This window comes from Salmo trutta, chromosome 13 (assembly GCF_901001165.1).
Source record: "Salmo trutta chromosome 13, fSalTru1.1, whole genome shotgun sequence".
NCBI lineage: Eukaryota > Metazoa > Chordata > Actinopteri > Salmoniformes > Salmonidae > Salmo > Salmo trutta.
Window position 1 is genome coordinate 47,956,602 of NC_042969.1, and position 22,731 is coordinate 47,979,332.

The window sequence follows — 22,731 nt, forward strand, 5'->3', positions numbered from 1 at the left end:
AACTATTAGAACTTTTGCAACCAGGAAATGGCAGAGCGATTTCTGCATAGTGCACCTTTAACCATAGTCGCCAAATGTGATTATCCCATGCTAAACACATATAGATATTAGATTCAAGGCAATTCGATTTTATGACAAATCAGCATGTTCAACAAGGCTCTGCACTAAACCCATACATGTTTGAGGATTGCACACACCACAAAAGATCTGTTTGCATGACCTCCTTGGCTCCTCCAATTCATCATGAGTGCGGCCCAATGTGCCTACCCAGCTGACACTGTTTGTTCAGGTTTAGAGCCCTGGCTATTTGTTTTCCCCTTCAATGGAGTGCACGACCACTTGGTTGCAGCAGTGAGTAAGTGCTTCTCCACAGGGGTCACCAACCTGGGGGCCACCCAGCAGATAGTGCCGTCACCTGGAAATATGAGATCTGATGATGAGGTCTGGCTGTGGAACATCACTGCCTTCAGAGGTAATCTACCATTTAATGTGACACTTTGATCGAGCCACAAATCTCCAGATGTTGCTCTCTGTGTGTGGCACTTCCTTCACACACCTATGTATTGTCAAAGTTCCCCCTTAAGGACATCATAAAAGTATAATATCAAGAGTGAGTAGGTAAGAGGAGTGACTTTTTCCAACAAGGAAATCAGTGAAAACCACATGTGGCTTGGCACAACTAGTAATTATCTGAAGCTCACAAGCTATGATTCAATGGTCTCATAAATAATGTATGACATTGGGTTACAGAGCTCATAAGCGCAAATAAAAACAATGCCTCTGTTGTTTTAAATTGTTTTAAATCATAAGATGTTTTTAGCCACAGCTTTTATACAACTCCATATCTCAATTCAGAAAAGAAGAGGGACTATTTTGATTAGGTGAATTAGAATCCATAATCATATTCACACAATAATTTTCACACAAACTATTATAACAACTGCAGTAGGCCTATCTTCTTGTGCAGTAGTGGCAACAATGCTTCACAATAACAAAATATGATATTAGAAATATTCAGTTTACCTTATCTTGTGGCCTAAATCTATTGTGCAAGCTTGGATTTTCTTGTTGGATCACAACCAAATCATTACATGCCCTTGTGCTACATTTCGAGGGTGGTGTGCCTTTAAGAGTTTACAACGCTCATTGAATTTACAGCGCCGTCGCTGAAAGTTTCGAGGCCATGCAAGTAGCCTACTCTGCAGTAGTTTGGATACCGAAGGGAGTGACGGGACTGAATGAGAAAAAGACAAGAAAAAAAATACGAGGATAAAAACAGAAAGCAGAATACGAAGTAACGTGCTGTGTTACGATCAAGAGAGAGTGTGTGGTACTACATCGCGTATGATTCTGATATGCATGGAAGTCGCGCTGGGTAAAGTTTTGTAATGGTTACAAAGTAGCTGTGAAATGAAAAACCGAGATTGAGGTTTTAATCGAGGTGGGTTTACCTATGCGTTGGAGTCGCGTTAATGTTCGTACAAAATACATCACTCACGTCATGAATTCGAGTTTAAAGGTATGGAAGACGAACAATTGCTTGGATTTAATTATTTATTTTTTTACAAAGAATAAATAGCAAAACGGCTATCTGAAACGGAAATGCAACTAAATAATTAGCTAGTAATATTGAATAGAGACCGTTGGATTTCACCTGGACTTTAGTATTTTTCCTCTGTCAAGTTCAGTTCTGCGTCTTCTGGAATGTTTGGGAGTTGTGTTCTACCGGTTTCAGCTCGGATAAATTCATTTCTCTGGGCACTAATATTTTTAACAACGTTTGGACTTTGTTCAGAGCTGAAGGTTCGAGTTCGTTTAGCTGATGGACAAATCACAGAGGAAGTTCTAGAAGCAGACAGTGAAAAAGACTCCATCACACTTGAGTTCAAACAGGGAGATGGAACTCTCATAACATTTGTCGCTGACTTCAAACAGGTGAGTGAATTCAAATGTGTTTTCCCCTATGCCTTTACTGTTTTGTGTAGGGTTGGGTTATTGCCCAATGGCCAAATATGTTGCCAGGCTGATCAGGGGCAATGCAGAATGCAGACTTGCATCTCCATGCAACCAATTTAGAAAACAGTATACCTTAGCATAGACTAACAGTGTTAGTCTAGCCTGTGTCATTTCAGTGCTGATGAGTTGACTCCATGGCCATGGGCCCTCTCCTCATGCTGGTAAATTCCTCAGCATGCATGAGTGGATAATGTTAGGTGACAAAAACGGATTATTGAATTAGGCACTCACCTGTAATGATTGGTTTAGGAATGCTATTCCTACTCTTCTGCAATACAACTCATGCCTTTACGCTGAGCCTGCTCAGTCCTATCAACATAGATGGGCCTAATCTGAGAGCAAGGGCATCTATCTACTCCAGTGGGTCACAACCTTTTGTTGTACCAGGGACTGGAAAGCTATGGTCCTCCTTTCTTGCAGGACCAGTTACATTAAATGAAGTGGCTACATTAAACAAAATAACTGACTATGGCTAAACCAGTGTTGGCTAACTATAAGGGACCGGTGCTGGTACATGGGCCAGAGGTAGAGAACCACTGGTTCTGTGTGTAAAGTGAACCAGCAAATGACATGCAGCCTGTTCCCCGAGTGCCTCTGGTCCTGTGCGCTATACTCTCAGACACAGACCAAAGGCATGCGTCTGTGATTGTTGCAGTCCCACAGAAACTGACAGCCTGGCAAGAAGTGAAGGGGGAGATTTTCTAGGATTAAGTGGGCATGTCTGACCTTTTTGATCGGGGTATGGGTCACAAACCAAATAGCTCATGTTGATGAAAAGAGAGGCCGGCACGTTGCCAAATCGGTGATGACACATCTCTGAGCACATCACACCATAGTGGTGAAGCCTGGTTGACAGTACACACAGTATAGCTAAATTAGCTACAGGCACAGGGTTCTTTTTGATCAGCTCCACTCGGAGGCCTGTCTCTCCATTCCGTTTACATGTGGTTCTCATCTAACACTCTATCTCAAACATTTATGGAAAGTTGGATCAACTGACTTCAAGCTGCCATGCAGAATTTACTGCTCAGAGCCGCATGAGGAAAGGAAAACGCTTAAACAGGGGATATCAAACAATGGGTAGCAGTAAACGGACAGAGTAGATATATGAATGGCTCTGTTGCTGTATAGAATGTGTTCACGGGACCAGCCAGCTAGGTGTGCAGCTGCTGTTATTATCAGTCATAGCCTTGTGCCAAAATTCACATGAGTTGGCATGGGTTGTGGGAACAGGAGTACTGTAATCTATGGGATCAGTACAACTATGAGAATCGGAATGAGTCATTCCATGATAAGAAGAGGGGGGATGAACTGAACATTTACACTAACATGTACCTGTGGTGAAATGATATGGCTATCTAACAAACCACACCTCATTCTGCGGGAATGGATTATTCTTATTCTCCATTTGCATATAAACAGCGGGAATGTGTATACTGGGGATGAATTTACCTATGATCAAATTGAATACAACAGGTGCAGACCTTACTGTGAAATGCTTACTTACAAGCCCTTAACCAACAATGCATTTTTAAGCAAATAGTTTAGAAAATATTTACTAAATATAAACTAAAATAAAAACTAAAATGAAAAAATAACACAAAATAACAATAATGCAGCTATATACAGGGTGTACCACTACCGAGTCAATGTGTGGGGGTACAGGTTAGTCAAGGTAATTTGTAAATGTAGGTAGGGGTAAAGTGACTGCATAGATAAACACAGTAGCAGCAGTGTAAAAACAAAGGGGGAGGGTGTCAATGCAAATAGTCCGGGTGGCCATTAGATTTAATTGTTCAGCAGTCTTATGGCTTGGGGGTGGAAGCTGTTAAGGAGCCTTTTGGACCTAGACTTGGCACTCCGGTACTGCTTGCCGTGCGGTAGCAGAGAGAACAATCTATGACTTGGGTGACTGGAGTCTGGTTCTTCCTCTAGGCAGTGTCAGTGTATATAGGTTCAGGATGGCAGGAAGCTTGGCCCCAGTGATGTACTGGGCCATACGCACTACCCTCTGTAGCACCTTATGGTCGGATGCCGAGCAGTTGCCATACCCGGTGGTGATGCAACTGGTCAGGATGCTCTCGATGGTGCAGCTGTAGAACGTTTTGAGGATCTGGGGACCCATGCCAAATATTTTCAGTCCCCTGAGAGGGAACGGTGTTGTCGTGCCCTCTTCACAACTATCTTGGTGTGTTTGGACCATGATAGTTTATTGGTGATGTGGACACCAAGGAACTTGAAACACTCGACCCGCTCCACTATAGCCCTGTCGACGTGAATGGGTGCGTGTTGGGTCCTCTTTTTCCTGTAGGTCACGATCATCTCCTTTGTCTTGCTTACGTTGAGGGAGAGGTTGTTGACTTCCCTATAGGCTGTCTCATTGTTGTCGTTGATCAGGCCTACCACCGTTGCCGTTAGCTAACTTAATGATGGTTTTGGAGTTATGCTTAGCCACGCAGTCATGGGTGAACAGGGAGTACAGGAGGGGACTAAGCACACATTCCTGAGGGGCCCCTGTGTTGAGGATCAGCATGGCAGATGTGTTGTTGCCTACCCTTACCATCTGGGGGTGGCCTGTCAGGAAGTCCAGGATCCAGTTGCAGAGGGTGATTAGTCCCAGGGTCCTTAGCTTAGTGATGAGCTTTGTGGGCACTATGGTGTTGAATGCTGCACTGTAGTCAATGAACAGCATTCTCACATAGGTGTCCCTTTTGTCCAGGTGGGAAAGGGCAGTCTGTGTGGAGTGGGATTGAGATTACGTGATCTGTTGGGGCGGTATGCGAATTGGAGTGGGTCTAGGGATTCCTGGATGATGGTGTTGTGAGCCACGACCAGCCTTTCAAAGCACTTCATAGCTACCGACATGAGTGCTACGGGTCGGTAGTCATTTAGGCAGGTTACCTTCACTTTCTTGGGCACAGGGACAATAGTGGTCTGCTTGAAACATGTAGGTATTACAGACTCGGTCAGGGAGAGATTGAAAATGTCAGTGAAGACACTTGCCAGTTGGTCCGCGCATGCTCTGAGTACACGTCCTGGTAATCTGTCTGGCCTGCGGCCTTGTGAATGTTGACCTGTTTTAAAGGTCAGCTATGGAGAGCGTGATCACACAGTTGTACGGAACAGCCACTGTTCTCATGCATGCTTCAGTGTTACTTGCCTCGATGCGAGTATAAAAGGCATTTAGCCTGTCTGGAATGCTCGCGTCACTGGGCAGCTTGCGACCGGGTCTTCCTTTGTAGTCCATAATAGTTTGCAAACCCTGCTACATCCGACGAGCGTCAGAGCCGGTGTAGGAGGATTCAATCTTAGTCCTGTATTGACGCTTTGCCTTTTTGGTGGTTCGTCTGAGGGCATAGCAAGATTTCTTATAAGCTTCCAGAGTAGTGTCTTGCTCCCTGAAAGCGGCAGCTCTAGCCTTTAACTCAGTGTGGCTGTTGCCTGTAATCCATGGCTTCTGGTTGGGATATGTACATACGGTCACTGTGGGGACGTCATCGTCGATGCCCTTATTGATGAAGCCGGTGACTGAGGTAGTATAGTCCTCAATGCCATTGGATGAATCCCAGAACATATTCCAATCCGTGCAAGCAAAACAGTCCTGTAGCGTAGCGTCCATGTCATCTGGCCACTCCCGTATTGAGTGAGTCACTGGTACTTCCTGCTTTAGTTTTTGCTTGTAAGCAGGAAACATGAGGATAGAATTATGGTCAGATTTGCCGAATGGAGGGCGAGGGAGAGCTTTGTACGTTGCACATGTGACATGCTGTTAGAAATTAGAACTCGTTGCGTGCGGTCTTAGTGCCAGTGTCGGTTTGTGGTGGTAAATGGACAGCTACGAAAAATATAAATAGTGTGGTTTACAGCTTATGTAGTACTCTACGTCAGGTGAGCAATACCTCAAGACTACCTTTAATATTAGGCAATCTAGCACCAGCTGTTATTGACAAATAGACACACACAACCCCCTGTTCTGTCCTGCCGATACACGGAAATCCCAGCCAACTGTATATTATCCTTGTCATCGTTCAGCCACGACTCTGTGAAACATAAGTTATTACTGTTTTTAATGTCCCGTTGGTAGGATAGTCTCAAACGGAGCTCGTCCAGTGATTGCACGTTGGCCAATATAACGGATGGTAGAGGCCGGTAACCCACTCGCCAACTAATTCTCTCAAGGCACCCAGATCTGCACCCCCTGTATTTTCTTCATGCGAATGACAGGAATTTGGGCCTTGTCCGGGAGCAACATTATATCCTTCAGGTCAGACTCGAGGTGAGTAATCTCTGTTTTGATATCCAGAAGTTATTTTTGGTCATAAGAGACAGTTGCAGCAACATTATGTACAAAATAAGTTACAAACAATGTGAAAAACACACAGCACAATTGGTTAGGAGCCTGTAAATCAGCAGCCATCCCCTCCGGAGCCATTCTTCAAGCAAGCACTTGACCCCGAAATGTATCCGTTGATTCACAAAAATGCCATTTCACAAAAAAGGTGGATGCAATTTCCAAAGTTTATAGAAGAATCTCAAAAGACCACTGTCTTACATTAAACTCCCCTGTTCTGGCACAAGACGATCAGTTATTCATTCAGAATTACCCAGACATAGCAGATAAGATAACAGAACTAGAGCCATCATAACAGTGCTTTAATGAGAGCTTTGACCAAACTGATAAGGTCATGATTACATTAAAACAAGTAGGGCATCATATTCTAATTCTTGTATTTTTAAGTCTCTAGACTAAGACTACCTAATGTGAAAACAAGTGTAACGTTACCTTGAATGAAAAGGGAAACCTCCCTAGAGTTTCACTTCAGGGAACAACCTCACTCTCCCACCCCATGGCGCTGGTGGAATATAATAGAGTATCAGTCCTTCCTTTGGAAGACGATCAACTGGGAATGTCTCACATTTTTTGGGGGAAAATGTCTGGGATCGGTCACGATGATGCAGGCTGGGCTTGCACACTCTCATCAGGGAGAGAATGTTTGTGGTCTGTCACAACAGCTGGAATGTGAACCCCCAAACTAGCTTGCTTGTGTCTCAAATGGCAACTTATTCCTCATACACTGAGTATAACAAACATTAGGATAGGTCCTTCCTATAATTGAGTTGCACATCCCTCCCCCCACCCCTTCCCTCAGAACCGATTTAATTCATCGGGGCATGAACTCTACAAGGTGTCAAAAGCGTTCCACAGGGATGATGGTCCAAATTGACTCCAATGCTTCCCACAGTTGTGTCAAGTTGGCTGGATGTCCTTTGGGTGGTGGACCATTCTGTACACAAAGAAACTGTTGAGCGTGAAAAACCCAGCAGTGTTGCAGTTCCTGACACAAACGGTACGCATGACACCTACTACCGTACCCCGTTCAAATGCACTTAAATCTTTTGTCTTGCCCGTTCACCCTCTGAATGGCACAAATACACAATCCATGTCACAAGGCTTAGAAATCCTTCTTTGACCTGTCGCCTCCCCTTCATCTACACTGATTTAAAGTGGATTTAACAAGTGACATCAATAAGGGATCATAGCTTCACCTGGTCAGTCTGTCAAGGAAAGAGCACGTGTTCTTAATGTTTTGTATACTTGGAAAGAAACCAAGAGACGACAACATACTATATACACACTATAATACATAGTCATGTTCTTACAGTACGGTTAAATAAGAGATATTTAGAAATAGGAGCGGTGCTGTGATACATTGTTTTCTAAAGCTAAACTTTGCTTTTTGCCTGAGTTACCTCTGCTGACAGAATTCCACGATAACATGGCTCTACAGTGTATTCGGACCCCTTGACTTTTTCCAAATGTTACGTTACAGCATTATTCTAAAATTCATTAAATAGTTTTCCCTCATCAATCTACACACACTACCCCATAATGACAAAGCAAAAACAGGTTATTATACATATTTGCAAATGTGTTAAATAAAAAAACTGAAATTGTACATTTACATAAGTATTCAGACCCTTTACTCAGTACTTTGTTGAAACAGCGATTACAGCCTCAAGTCTTCTTGGGTATAACACTTCAAGCTTGGCACACCTGTATTTTGGGATTTTCTCCCATTCGTCTCTGCAGATCCTCTCAAGCTCTGTCAGGTTGGATGGGGAGCATTGCTGCACAGCTATTTTCAGGTCTCTCCAGAGATGTTTGATCGGGTTCAAGTCCAGGCCCAGGCTGGGCCACTCAAGGACATTCGGAGACTTGTCCCGAAGCCACTTCTGCATTGTCTTGTCTGTGTGCTTAGGGTTGTTGTACTGTTGGAAGATGAACATCCCCACAGCATGATGCTGCCACCACTGTGTTTTACCGTAGGAATGGTGACAGGTTTCTTCCAGACCTGAAGCTTGGCATTCTGGCCAAAGAGTTTAATCTTGGTTTCATCAGACCCGAGAATCTTGTTTCTCATGGTCTGAGTCTTTAGGTGCCTTTTGGCAAACTCCGAGCGGGCTGTCATGCCTTTTACTGAGGAGTGGCTCCGGTCTGGCCACTCTACAATAAAAGCCTGATGGTTGTCCTTCTGGAAGGGTCTCCAATCTCCACAGAACTCTAGAACTCTGTCAGTGACCATCAGGTTCGTGGTCACCTCCCTGACCAAGGCCCTTCTCCCTTGATTGCTCAATTTGGCTGCACGGTCAGCTCTTGGAAGAGTCTTGGTGGTTCCAAACTTCTTCCATTTTAAGAATGATGGAGGCCACTGTGTTCTTGAGGACCTTCAATGCTGCAGAAATGTTTTGGTACCCTTCCCCAGATCTGTGCCTCGACACAATTCTGTCTTGGAGCTCTATGGACAATTCCTTCAACCTTATGGCTTGTTTTTTTTCTTTCTCTGACATGCACTGTCAACTGTGAGACGTTATATAGAAAGTTGTGTGCCTTTTCCAAATCATATCCAATCAATTGAATTTACCACAGATGGACTCCAATCAAGTTGTAGGAACATCTCATGGATGATCAATGGAAACAGGATGCACCTGAGCTCAATTTCGAGTCTCATAGCAAATGGTCTGAATACTTATGTAAACAAGGTATTTCTGTTTAAAAAAACAAACATTTTAATACATTTACAAAAAATTCTAAGCCTTTTTTCACTTGTTATTATGGGGTATGTGTAAATTGCAGAGGAAGTGTGTTTATTTAATCAATTTTGTGGATAAGTCTGTAACGTAACAAAATGTGGAAAAAGTCAAGGGATCTGAATACTTTCCAAAGGCACTGTATGCATAACTGAGCGACACATTAAATCTGTTTTTGGTATGAGTACTGTGAAGAAAGCCATTGTGGCGTGTCATGTATGTTTGAAGTGTATGCAAATAGATTATACAAGTGGATAACACTCAAATGTTTCTTTAAAGATGAAGTTGTTAATTTCTCCTCAATGACTATCATGCATGTTGACGTTTAGGTCTAAGAGCATGCTTTGAACCCAATACAATGCTTTTGGTTTTAGATGTATTTAAGACCAGTTTGTTAATTATCCATTCTGACTCCTTGCTAAGCGTCTCGGCGATCTCACTAGCTGTAGGTGCTGATGGGTAGAGTGTAATCATCAGCATACACAATCATTTTAGCTTCTTGTAAGACAAGTGGCAAATCATTTGTAAAAATAGAGAAGCATAACGGCCCAAGGCAACTACAAATGTTGGCTAGATATGCAAGAGTGGGTGTATGTGTGAGAGCATGAGTAAGTGAGAGAGGGTGTGGGAGGGAGAGTGTAAAGTTATCTGAACAGTAGAGATGGTTACACTGGCTGTCCAAATACCCATGCTACATACTGTACTTAAAGATGCACTATGCACAAATCACTCTGCCATTTCCTGGTTGCTAAAATTCTAATAGTTCACTTAATTTAAGTTTTGTCACAATCAAGTATAGTGTAGAGAATCATTGTACCATCTAAACTGCCATGAAATATATTTTCAATAACCAAAAATATTGTAAACCGAAAGACACCAAAAATAAACTTAAGAACGGGACACAGAGAACACTTCTTAGACTTGCTTTCAATGAGTGACAGATCTATTACACACATTTCTATGCAAATTTGGTTGGGTCGCCCCAAAAGGTAACATACTGCAGCTTTAAACTGCATACTATTTACTAATCGTTGCGCACTATTTAGCATGTACCGTTTAGTAAAAAGTATTCCACGGCCGCAACGCAGTTTCAGCTCGCGATTAGCTGAGTATGTGGGGTGGGACTGAGTCTGGGTGGATTTTTCATTTTCAACAGACGTGCGTCTCATTAACCAATCTTATAATGGCTCATTTCCAATTTGATTAATTTCTCTAAACTCTGAAAAGAATAGGAATGGAGTTATAGGCCTATTCAGGCGGGTTATAGGCAGACTGTCCCATTTGACGAATACCGTAGTAGACCAAATAGCCCATCAATCTTATTTAAGGACTGAAGAAAGAAATCGATTTAATTTGGTTCCATTTCAACATATTTATTAGTGAAACCAAAGTGCTGGAGCATACAATGCCAGTCAAATTTTGGACACACCTAATCATTCCAGGGTTTTTATTTATTTTTACTGTTTTCTACATTGTAGAATAATAGTGAAGACATGAACTATGAAATAACACATATTGAATCATGTAGTAACCAATGTAGCATTTTCTCAACCAGCTTCATGAGGTAGTTACCTGGAATGCATTTCAATTAACAGGTTTGCCTTGTTCATTTCTGGAATTTCTTTCCTCCTTAATGCATTTGAGCCAATCGATTGTGTTGTGACAAGGTAGGGGTGGTACACAGAAGATAGCCCTATTTGGTAAAAGACCAAGTCCATATTATGGCAAGAACAGCTCAAATAAGCAAAGAGAAATGACAGTCCCATCATTACTTTAAGACATGAAGGTCAGTCAATGCGGAACATTAGGATATGTACGTTTCTTCAAGTGGAGTGGCAAAAACTATGATGGAAACTGGCTCTCATGAAGACCGCCACTGTAAGGGAAGACCCAGAGTTACTTCTGCTGCAGAGGATAAGTTCATCAGAGTTAACTGCACCTCAGATTCAAGTAATGGACACATCTCAGCATCAACTGTTCAGAGGAGACTGCGTGAATCAGGCTTTCATGGTCGAATTGCTGCAAAGAAACCACTACTAAAGGACACCAATAATAAGAAGATACTTGCTTGGTCCAAGAAAATACGAGCAATGAGCATTAGGCCGGTGAAAATCTGTCCTTTTTGGTCTGAGTCCAAATGTGAGATTTGTTTCCAACTGCCATGTCTTTGTGAGACACAGAGTAGGTGAATGGATGATCTCCACATGTGTAGTTCCCACCGTGAAGCATGGAGGAGGTGTGGGGGTGCTTTGCTGGTGACAGTTAGTGATTTATTTAGAATTGAAGGCACACTTAACCAGCATTGCATTTTCAACAGGACAATGACCAAACACACCTCCAGGCAGTGTAAGGGCTGTTTGGCCAAGAAGCAGAGTGATGGAGTGCCGCATCAGATGACCTGGCCTCCACAATCACCCGACCTCAACCCAATCGAGTTGATTTGGGATTAGTTGGACCACAAAGTGAAGGAAACGCAGAACACAAGCGCTCAGAAAATGTGGGAACTCCTTCAAGACTATTGGAAAAGCATTCCAGGTGAAGCAGGTTGCGAGAAAGCCAAGAGTGTGCAAAGCTGTCATCAAAGCAAAGGGTGGCTATTTTGAAGAATCTAAAATATATTTTGATTTGAATAGTTTTTTTTGGTTACTACATGGTTCCATGTTTGTTATTTCGTAGTTTTGATGTCTTCAGTATCATTCTACAATGTGGAAAATAGTAAAAATAAAGAAAAGAATGAGTAGGTGTGTCCAAACTTGACTGGTACTGTATGTAAATTAGATAAATTGGCCTAGTACATACACCAAAACTTCTCAAATCAAACGGCTATTGCACAGACAAATGTGGACAGTTGGGTGCATCTCAAACCTCAGGAGGCTGAAGAGATTTGGCCTGGCACCTAAAACCCTGACAAACTTTTACAGATGCACAATTGAGAGCATCCTGTCGGGCTGTATCACCACCTGGTACAGCAACCCCCTGCCCGCACCGCTTGGCTCTCCAGAGGGTGGTGCGGTCTACCCAACGCATCACCGGGAGCAAGCTACCTGCCTTCCAGGACACCTACAGCACCTGATGTCACAGGAAGGCCAAAAAGATGAGACAACAACCACCTGAGCCACTGCCTGCTGACCCCGCCATCATCCAGAAGGCGAGGTCAGTACAGGTGCATCAAAGCTGGGACCGGGAGACTGAAAGAAGCTGTTTATCTCAAGGCCATCAGACTGTTAAATAGCCATCACTAGCACATTAGAGGCTGCTGCCCTGTATACAGTTGAAGTCAGAAGTTTACATTCAGTCGAGGCCAAAAGTTTTGAGAATGACACAAATATTAATTTCCACAAAGTTTGCTGCTTCAGTGTCTTTAGATATTTTTGTCAGATGTTACTATGGAATACTGAAGTATAATTGCAAGCATTTCAAAGGTGTCAAAGGCTTTTATTGACAATTACATGAAGTTGATGCAAAGAGTCAATATTTGCAGTGTTGACCCTTCTTTTTCAAGACCTCTGCAATCTGCCCTGGCATGCTGTCAATTAACTTCTGGGCCACATCCTGACTGATGGCAGCCCATTCTTGCATAATCAATGCTTGGAGTTTGTCAGAATTTGTGGGATTTTGTTTGTCCACCCGCCTCTTGAGGATTGACCACAAGTTCTCAATGGGATTAAGGTCTGGGGAGTTTCCTGGCCATGGACCCAAAATATCTATGTTTTGTTCCCCGAGCCACTTAGTTATCACTTTTGCCTTATGGCAAGGTGCTCCATCATGCTGGAAAATGCATTGTTCATCAACAAACTGTTCCTGGCTGGTTGGGAGAAGTTGCTCTCGGAGGATGTGTTGGTACCATTCTTTATTCATGGCTGTTTTCTTAGGTAAAATTGTGAGTGAGCACACTCCCTTGGCTGAGAAGCAACCCCACCAATGAATGGTCTCAGGATGCTTTACTGTTGGCATGACGCAGGACTGATGGTAGCGCTCATCTTGTCTTCTCCGGACAAGCTTTTTTTCCGGATGCCCCAAACATTCGGAAAGGGGATTCATCAGAGAAAATGACTTTACCCCAGTCCTCAGCAGTCCAATCCCTGTACCTTTTGCAGAATATCAGTCTGTCCCTGATGTTTTTCCTGGAGAGAAGTGGCTTCTTTGCTGCCCTTCTTGACACCAGGCCATCCTCAAAGTCTTTGCCTCACTGTGCGTGCAGATGCACTCACCTGCCTGCTGCCATTCCTGAGCAAGCTCTGTACTGGTGGAGATGGTGCCCCGATCCCGCAGCTGAATCGACTTTAGGAGACGGTCCTGGCGCTTGCTGGACTTTCTTGGGCGCGCTGAAGCCTTCTTCACAACAATTGAACCGCTCTCCTTGAAGTTCTTGATGATCCGATAAATGGTTGATTTAGGTGCAATCTTACTGGCTGCAATATCCTTGTCTGTGAAGCCCTTTTTGTGCAAAGCAATGATGATGGCATGTGTTTCCTTGCAGGTAACCAATGGTTGACAGAGGATGAACAATGATTCCAATCACCACCCTCCTTTTGAAGCTTCCAGTCTGTTATTCGAACTCAATCAGCATGGCAGAGTGATCTCCAGCCTTGTCCTCGTCAACACTCACACCTGTGTTTTTTCACAATTCCTGACATTTAATCCTAGTAAAAATTCCCTGTCTTAGGTCAGTTAGGATCAGCACTTTATTTTAAGAATGTGAAATGTCAGAATAATAGTAGTGATTTATTTCAGCTTTTATTGCTTTCATCACATTCCCAGTGGGTCAGAAGTTTACATACACTCAATTAGTATTTGGTAGCATTGCCTTTAAATTGTTTAACTTGGGTCAAACGTTTCGGGTAGCCCAGAATAAGTTGGGTGAATTTTGGCCCGTTCCTCCTGACAGAGCTGGTGTAACTGAGTCAGGTTTGTAGGGCTCCTTGCTCACACACGCTTTTTCAGTTCTGCCCACAAGTTTTCTATAGGAATGAGGTTAGGCCTTTGTGATGGCCACTCCAATACCTTGATTTGTCCTTAAACCATTTTGCCACAACTTTGGAAGTTTGCTTGGGATCATAGTCCATTTGGAAGACCCATTTGCGACCAAGCTTTAACTTCCTGACTGATGTCTTGAGATGTTGCTTCAATATATCCAGCAAATTTTCCATCCTCATGATGACATCTTTTTTGTGAAGTGCACCAGTCTCTCCTGCAGCAAAGCACACCCAAAATGTGATGCTGCCACTCCCATGCTTCACGGTTGGGATGGTGTTCTTGCCTTGCAAGCATCCCCCTTTTTCCTCCAAACATAACAATGATCATTATGTCCAAACAGTTCTATTTTTATTTCATCAGACCAGAGGACATTTCTCCAAAAAGTGATCTTTGTCCCCATGTGCAGTTGCAAACTGTAATCTGGCATTTTAATGGCGGTTTTGGAGCAGTGGCTTCTTCCTTGCTGAGTGGCCTTTTAGGTTATGTCGATATAGGACTCATTTTACTGTGGATATAGATATTTTTATACCGGTTTCCTCCAGCATCTTTACAAGGTCCTTTGCTGCTGTTCTGGGATTGATTTGCACTTTTCGCACCAAAGTACGTTCATCTCTAGGTGACAGAACGCGTCTCCTTCCTGAGCTTTATGACCGCTGCATGGTCCCATGGTGTTTATGCTTTCTGAGGTCTTGGCTGATTTTTCTTTTGATTTTTCCCATTTAGATTGTGTATTGTTAGATATTACTGCACTGTTAACCACATGTATGTGACAAATTTGATTCGAAATTCAGAACCGCTGGACATCAACATAATAAACTAAAGCACTGTTCATTGGGAACGAGATCAGAATGATTGCTAAGGTTTGATCCATAAATGAAACCATGAAATGGGTAGCGTAGCCTACAACTAAAACAATCCACATGTTCAAATCAAAAGACCGGATTTTAACATGACATCAATAACGCAGAAATGATTTAGTATTTCGTGTTTAAATGCTCTGACGAAAACCAGGAGAACAAGAAACACTTTTTAGCGAGAACAGAAATCCACTTTGGGTAAAAAATATATATTTATACTTATTTTCAAAGATGTAGCCTACGATGCAATACTCAAGATCATTTTAAGGAGTGCAAAAACTACCTACATTTGAAGACCACCGCAGATGCTTCAGAGATCTTCCCAGTTAAGTAGCCTAGTTTTGTTGTTAGGCCTTAGTTCTCTTCAAATATCCAATCACTCACAGGCCACCTCTTCCAATGCATTGTGGAAAAGTGTGCGTCTAATTCTACTAAATCAAGAGCTGAAATGAGTGTAACATTCTGGCATTTAAACCATACTACATTTTTGAAATGTCCCATTCTATTAAATGTTCTATTTTTGCATACTGATAATGTGTCGTGTGATTGCGTTGTTTTCCACCATTTGTTGGTTTCGGTAGCACATCCCCATATCTAATTGATCAACTGTTGTCAAAGCCAAGATGAGTGACATCCGGGCATTTATAATGCACTTGATATTCTAAATGTCACATACTATTAAACTTAATAGCCTACAATTTAGGACTCACTATGGGTATTTGGATACAGACAGTGTTTTCATAACATTGTTGGACAAGTTTAAAAGCTCATTGTTTGTATCCATAGAGACAATTCTTTTTTTCCTATATTTACACTAATTTAGAATGCCTGAAGTTTTAACAGTACTTAGGTTGTGTGTGCTGTGCACAAGTGTTAAACTTCAAGAAAATCGATGAGGGAGTACTTAACCATACTTAAAGGCCTGCTTAAACATTGAGAGCATTAATGGCTAGCTGTATGTTAGTGACTTTTGTCATTTATGGTGAAAATACTATTAAAACATTCTGATGTAGATCATTTTGTTTTTCTGTACCTTACAATTTATTTACTTAACTAGGCAAGTCAGTTAAGAACAAATTCTTATTTACAATGACGTCCTACCAAAAGTCCTCCTGCGGGGACAGGGGCCTGGGATTAAAAATGCAATATAAATATAGGACGAAACACATCACAACAAGAGACAACACTACATAAAGAGAGACCTAAGATAACAACACAGCATGGCAGCAACACAACAACAGTGTGGTAGCAACACAATATGGTAGCAGCATAAAACATGGTACAAACATTGGGCACAGACAACAGCACAAAGGGCAAGAAGATAGAGACGACAATGCATCACGCAAAGCAGCCACAACTGTCAGTAAGAGTGTCCATGATTGAGTCTTTGAATTAAGAGATTGAGATAAAACTGTCCAGTTTGAGTGTTTGCTTGCAGCTCGTTCCAGTCACTAGCTGCGGCGAACTGAAAAGAGGAGCGACCCAGGGTGTGCGCTTTGGGGACCTTTAACAGAATGTGACTGGCAGAACGGGTGTTGTATGTGGAGGATGAGGGCTGCAGTAGATATCTCAGATATGGAGTGAGGCCTAAGAGTGAGGCCTAAGAGGGTTTTATAAATAAGCATCAACCAGTTGGTCTTGCGCCGGGTATACAGAGAATACCAGTTTACAGAGGAGTATAGATGGATAGATACAATCAAAGCAATGTATGCCTGTAACTCAATGCACTGCTTTTGAAATGGAAAAAATATTTTATTTAGGGCCAAATTGTGAGTAATCACGATTAAGTAATGCCATTAACTCGATTTTAATTATGTTTGACAACCCTAATAATTTAACATATTTATCTGACACACTTGGCTCATTCGGTTGTGTTTTCTACGTCACTATGAAATATTTTTGGGCATACTACAATTACATTTCATACAGGTATGGTCTAATAAGACCCCATTGAGTTGTTTGTAGGGCTGGAACGATATCACAATGTTTTGCATGGCAAAAATGAACGCGAAGCAGACAACTCTTTAGTCCTTTGAAAACCTGCTGTATGTAAAAGATTGTGTGCTATAGCTTGGGAAATAAATAATGGGACTCTGGATGACAACATAACGATGTTTATGCCCAACATTAGGGCTGTTTTCCGTTAAATCCGCTTCGTGTTTTGTTTACTTGCCACGATACTAATAAGTTTCTCAATATTGGTGTCGTCTGGCCTTAGGGTGGTCATATTGGAAAAAGACTTCTGTGAGGTTAATGCGTAAATTCTGTGATGGCCCTGTATCTATACATCTTTTTAAAACCCTGCTATAGCTGTGTGTGCGCAATTTGGTGCTTCTATCACCGAAGTTACAATCCAAAAACATAGATGCCCCATTACATGGAATTTCTGTATATGGCTAAGCTTCCAACATTCTAATGTCAATGGCACAATATGGGTGATTTGTAAACAATAGTTGTAGCTGGTGCTTTCAGAGGTTATATAATTTGAAAGGTAATTTCATGAACTTTCTGAACCACTTGTCAAAAATATTTTTTCAGTTTTTCCTTTTTAAAGCCATTTATACAGGTCAGTCTGATATGTACTCTAGAGGTCAAAGTTCTGTTGACCTGAACATTACAAAAATGTTTGCTGGATAGCTGTGATCTGCTTTCCAATGCCTTCAGAAAGTATTAATACCCCTTGACTTATTCTATATGTTGTGTTATAGCCTGAATTCAAAATGGCTTGAATACATGTGTTCCCTCACCCATCTACACACACAATGACAAAGTGAAAACATGTTTGTAGAATTTTTTGCAAATTTATTGAACATGAAATGCATACATTTCTCACTTATATAAGTATTCACACCCCTGAGTCAATACTTTTTAGAACTACCTTTTGGCAGCGATTTACAGCTGTGAGTCTTACCGGGTAAGTCTATAAGAGCTTTCCACACCTGGATTGTACAACATTTGCCCCTTTACTATTTTGAAAATTCTTCGAGCTCTGTCAAATTGGTTGTTGATCATTGCTAGACAACCGTTTTCAGGTCTTGCCATAGCTTTTCAAGTAGATTTAAGTCAAAACATTGACTTGGACAGTCAGGAACATTCACTGTCTTCTTGGTAAGCATCTCCAGTGTAGATTTGTCCTGCTGAAAGGTGAATTGGATTTGGCCCAAACATAACATTTGGCCCAAACATAACATTTTGCATTCAGGACAAAAAGTTAATTGCTTTGCCACATTTGTTGCAGTAGTATTTTAGTGCCTCGTTGCTAACAGGATGCATGTTTTGGAATATTTTTTTATGTACAGGCTTCCTTTTCGCTCTGTCAATTAGGTTAACATTGTTGTTACTCCACAATACTAATCTGTCCTCAGTTTTCTCCTATCACAGCCATTAAACTCAAACTGTTTTTTAAAGTCACCATTGGCCTCATGGTGAAATCCCTCTCTGATAATGGAGTTAGGAAGGACGCCTTTATCTTCGCAGTGACAGGATAAAAATAGCAGACATTGAATATCCCTTTGGTTGATACACCATCCAAAGTGTAATTAATAACTTCCCCATGCTCAAAGGGATATTCAATGTCTGCTATTTTTATTTTTACACATCTACCAATAGGTGCCCTTCTTTGTGAGGCATTGGAAAACCTCTCTGGTCTTTGTGGTTGTATCTGTTTGAAATGCACTGCTTGACTGAGGCACCTTACATATACTTTTATGTGTGGGGTCCAGGGATGAGGTAGTCATTCAAAAATCATGTTAAACACTATTGCACACAGAGTGAGTCCATGCAACTTATTAGGCGACTTGTTAAGCACATTTTTACTCCTGAACTTATTTAGGCATGCCATAACAAAGGGGTTGAATAATTACTGACTCAAGACATTTCAGCTTTTCATTTTTAAAAACATAATTCCACTTTGAATGTGTGTAGGCCAGTAACCAAAAATCTAAATGTAATCCATTTCAAATTCAGCCTGGAACGCAAGAAAATGTGGATAAGTCAAGGGGTGTGAATACTTCCTAAAGGGTATAAGTGAGCAATAACTTATTGTATACTGACATTGATTGTCATGAGGTAAAATCCCTAGGGGAAAATGAATGGAATAGAGGGTTGAAAGAGTAACACATAGAAAACTACCAATGCTGCACTGCCATCACACATTGTCCAACTCTAGGGACATGCTGTAGACCTTCAACAAATCACTGCGACAACATCGTACCAAGTGAGCCCAACAGACTCACATTTGGGGGTCTGTCTCATGGACTATATGTAGGAATTAGGGTACCATGTACACCAAATAACCAAAAGCATGTGAACAGCTGCTCGTCGAACATCTCATTACAAAATCATGGGCATTAAAATGAAGTTGGTCCCCCCTTAGCTGCTATAACAGCCTTCACATTTGTGGGAAGGCTTTCCACTAGATGTTGGCACATTGCAGCGGGGATTTGCTTCCATTCAGCCACGAGCGTTAGTGAGGTCCAGCACTGATGTTGGGCGATTAGGCCTGGCTCGCAGTCGACGTTCCAATACATCCCAATGGTGTTCAAGGGGATTGAGGTCAGGGCTCTGTGCAGGCCAGTCAAGTTCTCCCACACCGATTTCGACAAACCATTTCTGTATGGACTTTGCTTTGTGCATGGGGGCATTGTCGTGCTTAAACAGGAAAGCGCTTTCCCCAAAGTTGGAAGCACAGAATTGTCTAGAATGTCATTATATTCTGTAGCATTAAGATTTCCCTTCACTCTAACTAAGGGGCCTAGCCCGAACCATGAAAAACATCTCCAGACCATTATTCCTCCAAACTTTATAGTTGGCACTATAGTAGTTTTCTCCTGGTGTCCGCCAAAACCAGATTTGTCCGTCGGACTGCCAGATGGTGAAGCGTGATTCATTACTCCAGAGTCCAATGCTTTAATCCACACCAGCAGACGCTTGTCATTCTGCATGGTGATCTTAGCTTGTGTGTGGCTGCTCACCATGGAAAACCATTTCATGACGCTCCCAACGAACAGTTCTTGTGCTGACGTTGTTTAGAATTCAGTAGTGAGTGTTGCAACCAAGGACCAACTATTTTTATGCGCTTCAGCACTCGGCTGTCCCGTTCTGTGAGCTTGTGTAGCCTACGACGTCACGGCTAAACCGTTGTTGCTCTTAGGCATTTCCACTTCACAATAACAGCACTTACAGTTTAACTGGGCAGCACTAGCAGGGCTCTTTCAGTGTGTCTGGCATCACTCAGACATTCAGTGCATGTTCTGTTCTTAAACCAAGGGTTGAAACGTCATATAAACACACTTAAATACATACACTGTGGAGTGCTTTTTTTGCCGGTAAATATTGACTTAATATCCAGCATTTTCTCAGACATTGGATGTGTAGGTTCTACACGCTCTCTCTCGCTCTCTACCCTGATATCACCCCTACGTGTGACCAAAACTATAATTGCAGCTTATTTGTCTCACACACACTGGCTGAGATGAGCAACAGATGTTGGGAATCTACCTGACACACTATCACTCTAAATTTACTGGGCCTCACTACCAACAATGCCACGGTTGTGTGAACGAGCACATTAGCCCTCTCTTAAATCTGCCTTTTATCTGTGTTATAAATGTATTGTGTTTCACAACTCACTTAGCCCTCAGGCTGTCTTATATCTAGACTTTTTCTCTTCAAATAAAGGGAATTTATGAATACGCCCAAACAGTAAGCAACTCGTGGAATGAATTGATTTGTTTCTCCCACACACCCACAAGTTTGTAAAGAGCAGCGAGTACAGCGGTTGGCCTTTATGAGCCAACTCTCATTGGGCTATATCTCTGACCTGTTTGGCAACTGCCTATTCCTTTTTATCCTTTCACAGACATTGCATATTTCCCAGTAACCTTGGGCAAGTAGTTGGAAACTTGAACAAGCACTTGGAATCCGTTGCAGCCCGATTACCATCGCGCCATTGTTTCCGACTTTTTATTATTATCATCTGGGTGGCTTACACATTATCTCCAGTTGCTCATGTGTGGGAATTCTGGGAAATTTCTCTCAGCATTTCCTTGTAAATATGAAGTGGGGTCCAGTTTTGCAATGCATCTGAAGTTGACTCATTTTACTGCCTCGCCTTCGGGATCCTACCTGAGGCCATCCCAATTGTCACTTGCACAAACTTGTCAGCTTTTTTTTTTTTTATGGGCAAGCAGGGTCACAACATTTCTTGGAAAAGGTGGTTTTAGGAATGGATACCATACTGGTTAGAACTCTAAGACCACGGGGGCCATCCAGTGAATGCACCCGCTGCAGTTGTGTAAGGTCCCACTACTGCACTGAGTCATGTGGGAAGGATGTGAACTCCATCTCCCACCATGTATTGATCCCTGTGTGGGAGATCTGCTTCACAGATAACAAATGGGTAGTTGCGCAATACAGGGACGTGAGCAATACACACGAACTGCAGGGCATTTCCTCAGAATATCTTTTGGAGTTTAGCAGACCGTCAGCATGAACACTAAAGACGGAGGTGTGGAGAAGCAGAATAGTGTCTAGTTTGTCTTTCTCTTAAGACAAGCGGCTTAAGGATGGTAGCCTTGTTGTTTTGGTGTGACATCATTTAGGCAGCATTTTTTGTTTTTCACTCTAGGCCAAGTTTGCTGTTTTGGCGATAGCCTGCTGTTTTCAGATAGCCTGTTCCCATATCTGTTCGTGCTGTAGCCAACGCACTCCAGTGATTGTTGGCTACACAGAGCTAGCACCAGGTTAGTTTGAAGAGCCTTTTTCCCCATACTCATTGTCCTCTCCTCTGGGCTGCTCTCACTGAGGACTGCCTCCTGGCCTCTCGTCCACTAGCTGATGTCTTTATACTGCTCCGAGTCGCCAGGCAGATTGTTGGGCTTTAAACACGGCTAATAATAAGGTCAGGCAGGAGAGGAGCAGGAGAGACACACTAACACCGAATACCTTTTTGAACTTTTCACAATCAAATTATGCACAAACTTTTTTTTTATTTTTTATTTTAAGACAATTTTATTAAAGAAAAAAGACAATGGATATGGTTTCTGCTTGGTTTGACCCATCTGTACTCCTTTTGTGGATATTTTGGACTGCAGCTCAACAAGGAAAACAAGCCACCTTGTAAAATCTCAAATATGGCCAATTTTCAGTGTAAATTAAAAAATATAAAAGGGGCCTGAACTTATCAAGTAATAGATAATGGGAAAATGGCCATTCCTACAAAATGTTGATAAACCTATTTTGATGGTGTAATTCTTCAACTTTCATGTGTCTTCCTTTTCAAGGGATAACCAACTCTATCTCAAATTAAAGTTTTCTGTTTATATTCCAGATCTTGTTGAGCCACCTTGTCCTGTGAGGTTACCTTGGGTTGTCACTGTTGTGGCCTTCCAAACATGATCCCCTAGTGATTGAGCTACAAAACTTTCACGCTCCAATCACTCGCTATTGCTCATTAACATCCACTAAACAACAGCAAATTTTAAAGTAACTAAAAATGTTTCAAATTTGACGTAAAAGCAGAAGGACACTAGAAAAATATACATTTCTATGACCCCATGGAAATTATCGGATAATATTTACTCAATGCCTGAGCAATTTGGATTCTAAAGAGGTTGCTCTGGATCTTTGATGTACGCTGCTTGTTGCAGGATAATACGTCTGTGCGACAAAGGTTGGAGCTGTATGGGACTGAAGCAATAGCTGAAGGTCATCACTTATCATGCTACTGATGCTGATCTGAATTGCATGTGAATAAACCGGCATGTTTTTCTGCTAGTTTGGAGAAACTGGC

The 22,731-nt window shown here is 42.1% G+C and overlaps 1 protein-coding gene across 1 annotated transcript in view; it reads left to right on the top strand.

Moving 5' to 3' along the window:
- The first annotated feature begins 898 nt into the window (after positions 1-898).
- Positions 899-22,731, top strand: part of LOC115205889 (out at first protein homolog) — a 33,938-nt gene continuing 12,105 nt past the window's right edge. Inside the window, exon 1 of the mRNA XM_029772303.1 lies at positions 899-1,935. Within this exon, the coding sequence (XP_029628163.1) occupies positions 1,705-1,935 (231 nt within the window). The 5' untranslated portion in view covers positions 899-1,704. The remainder of the gene's footprint in view (positions 1,936-22,731) is intronic.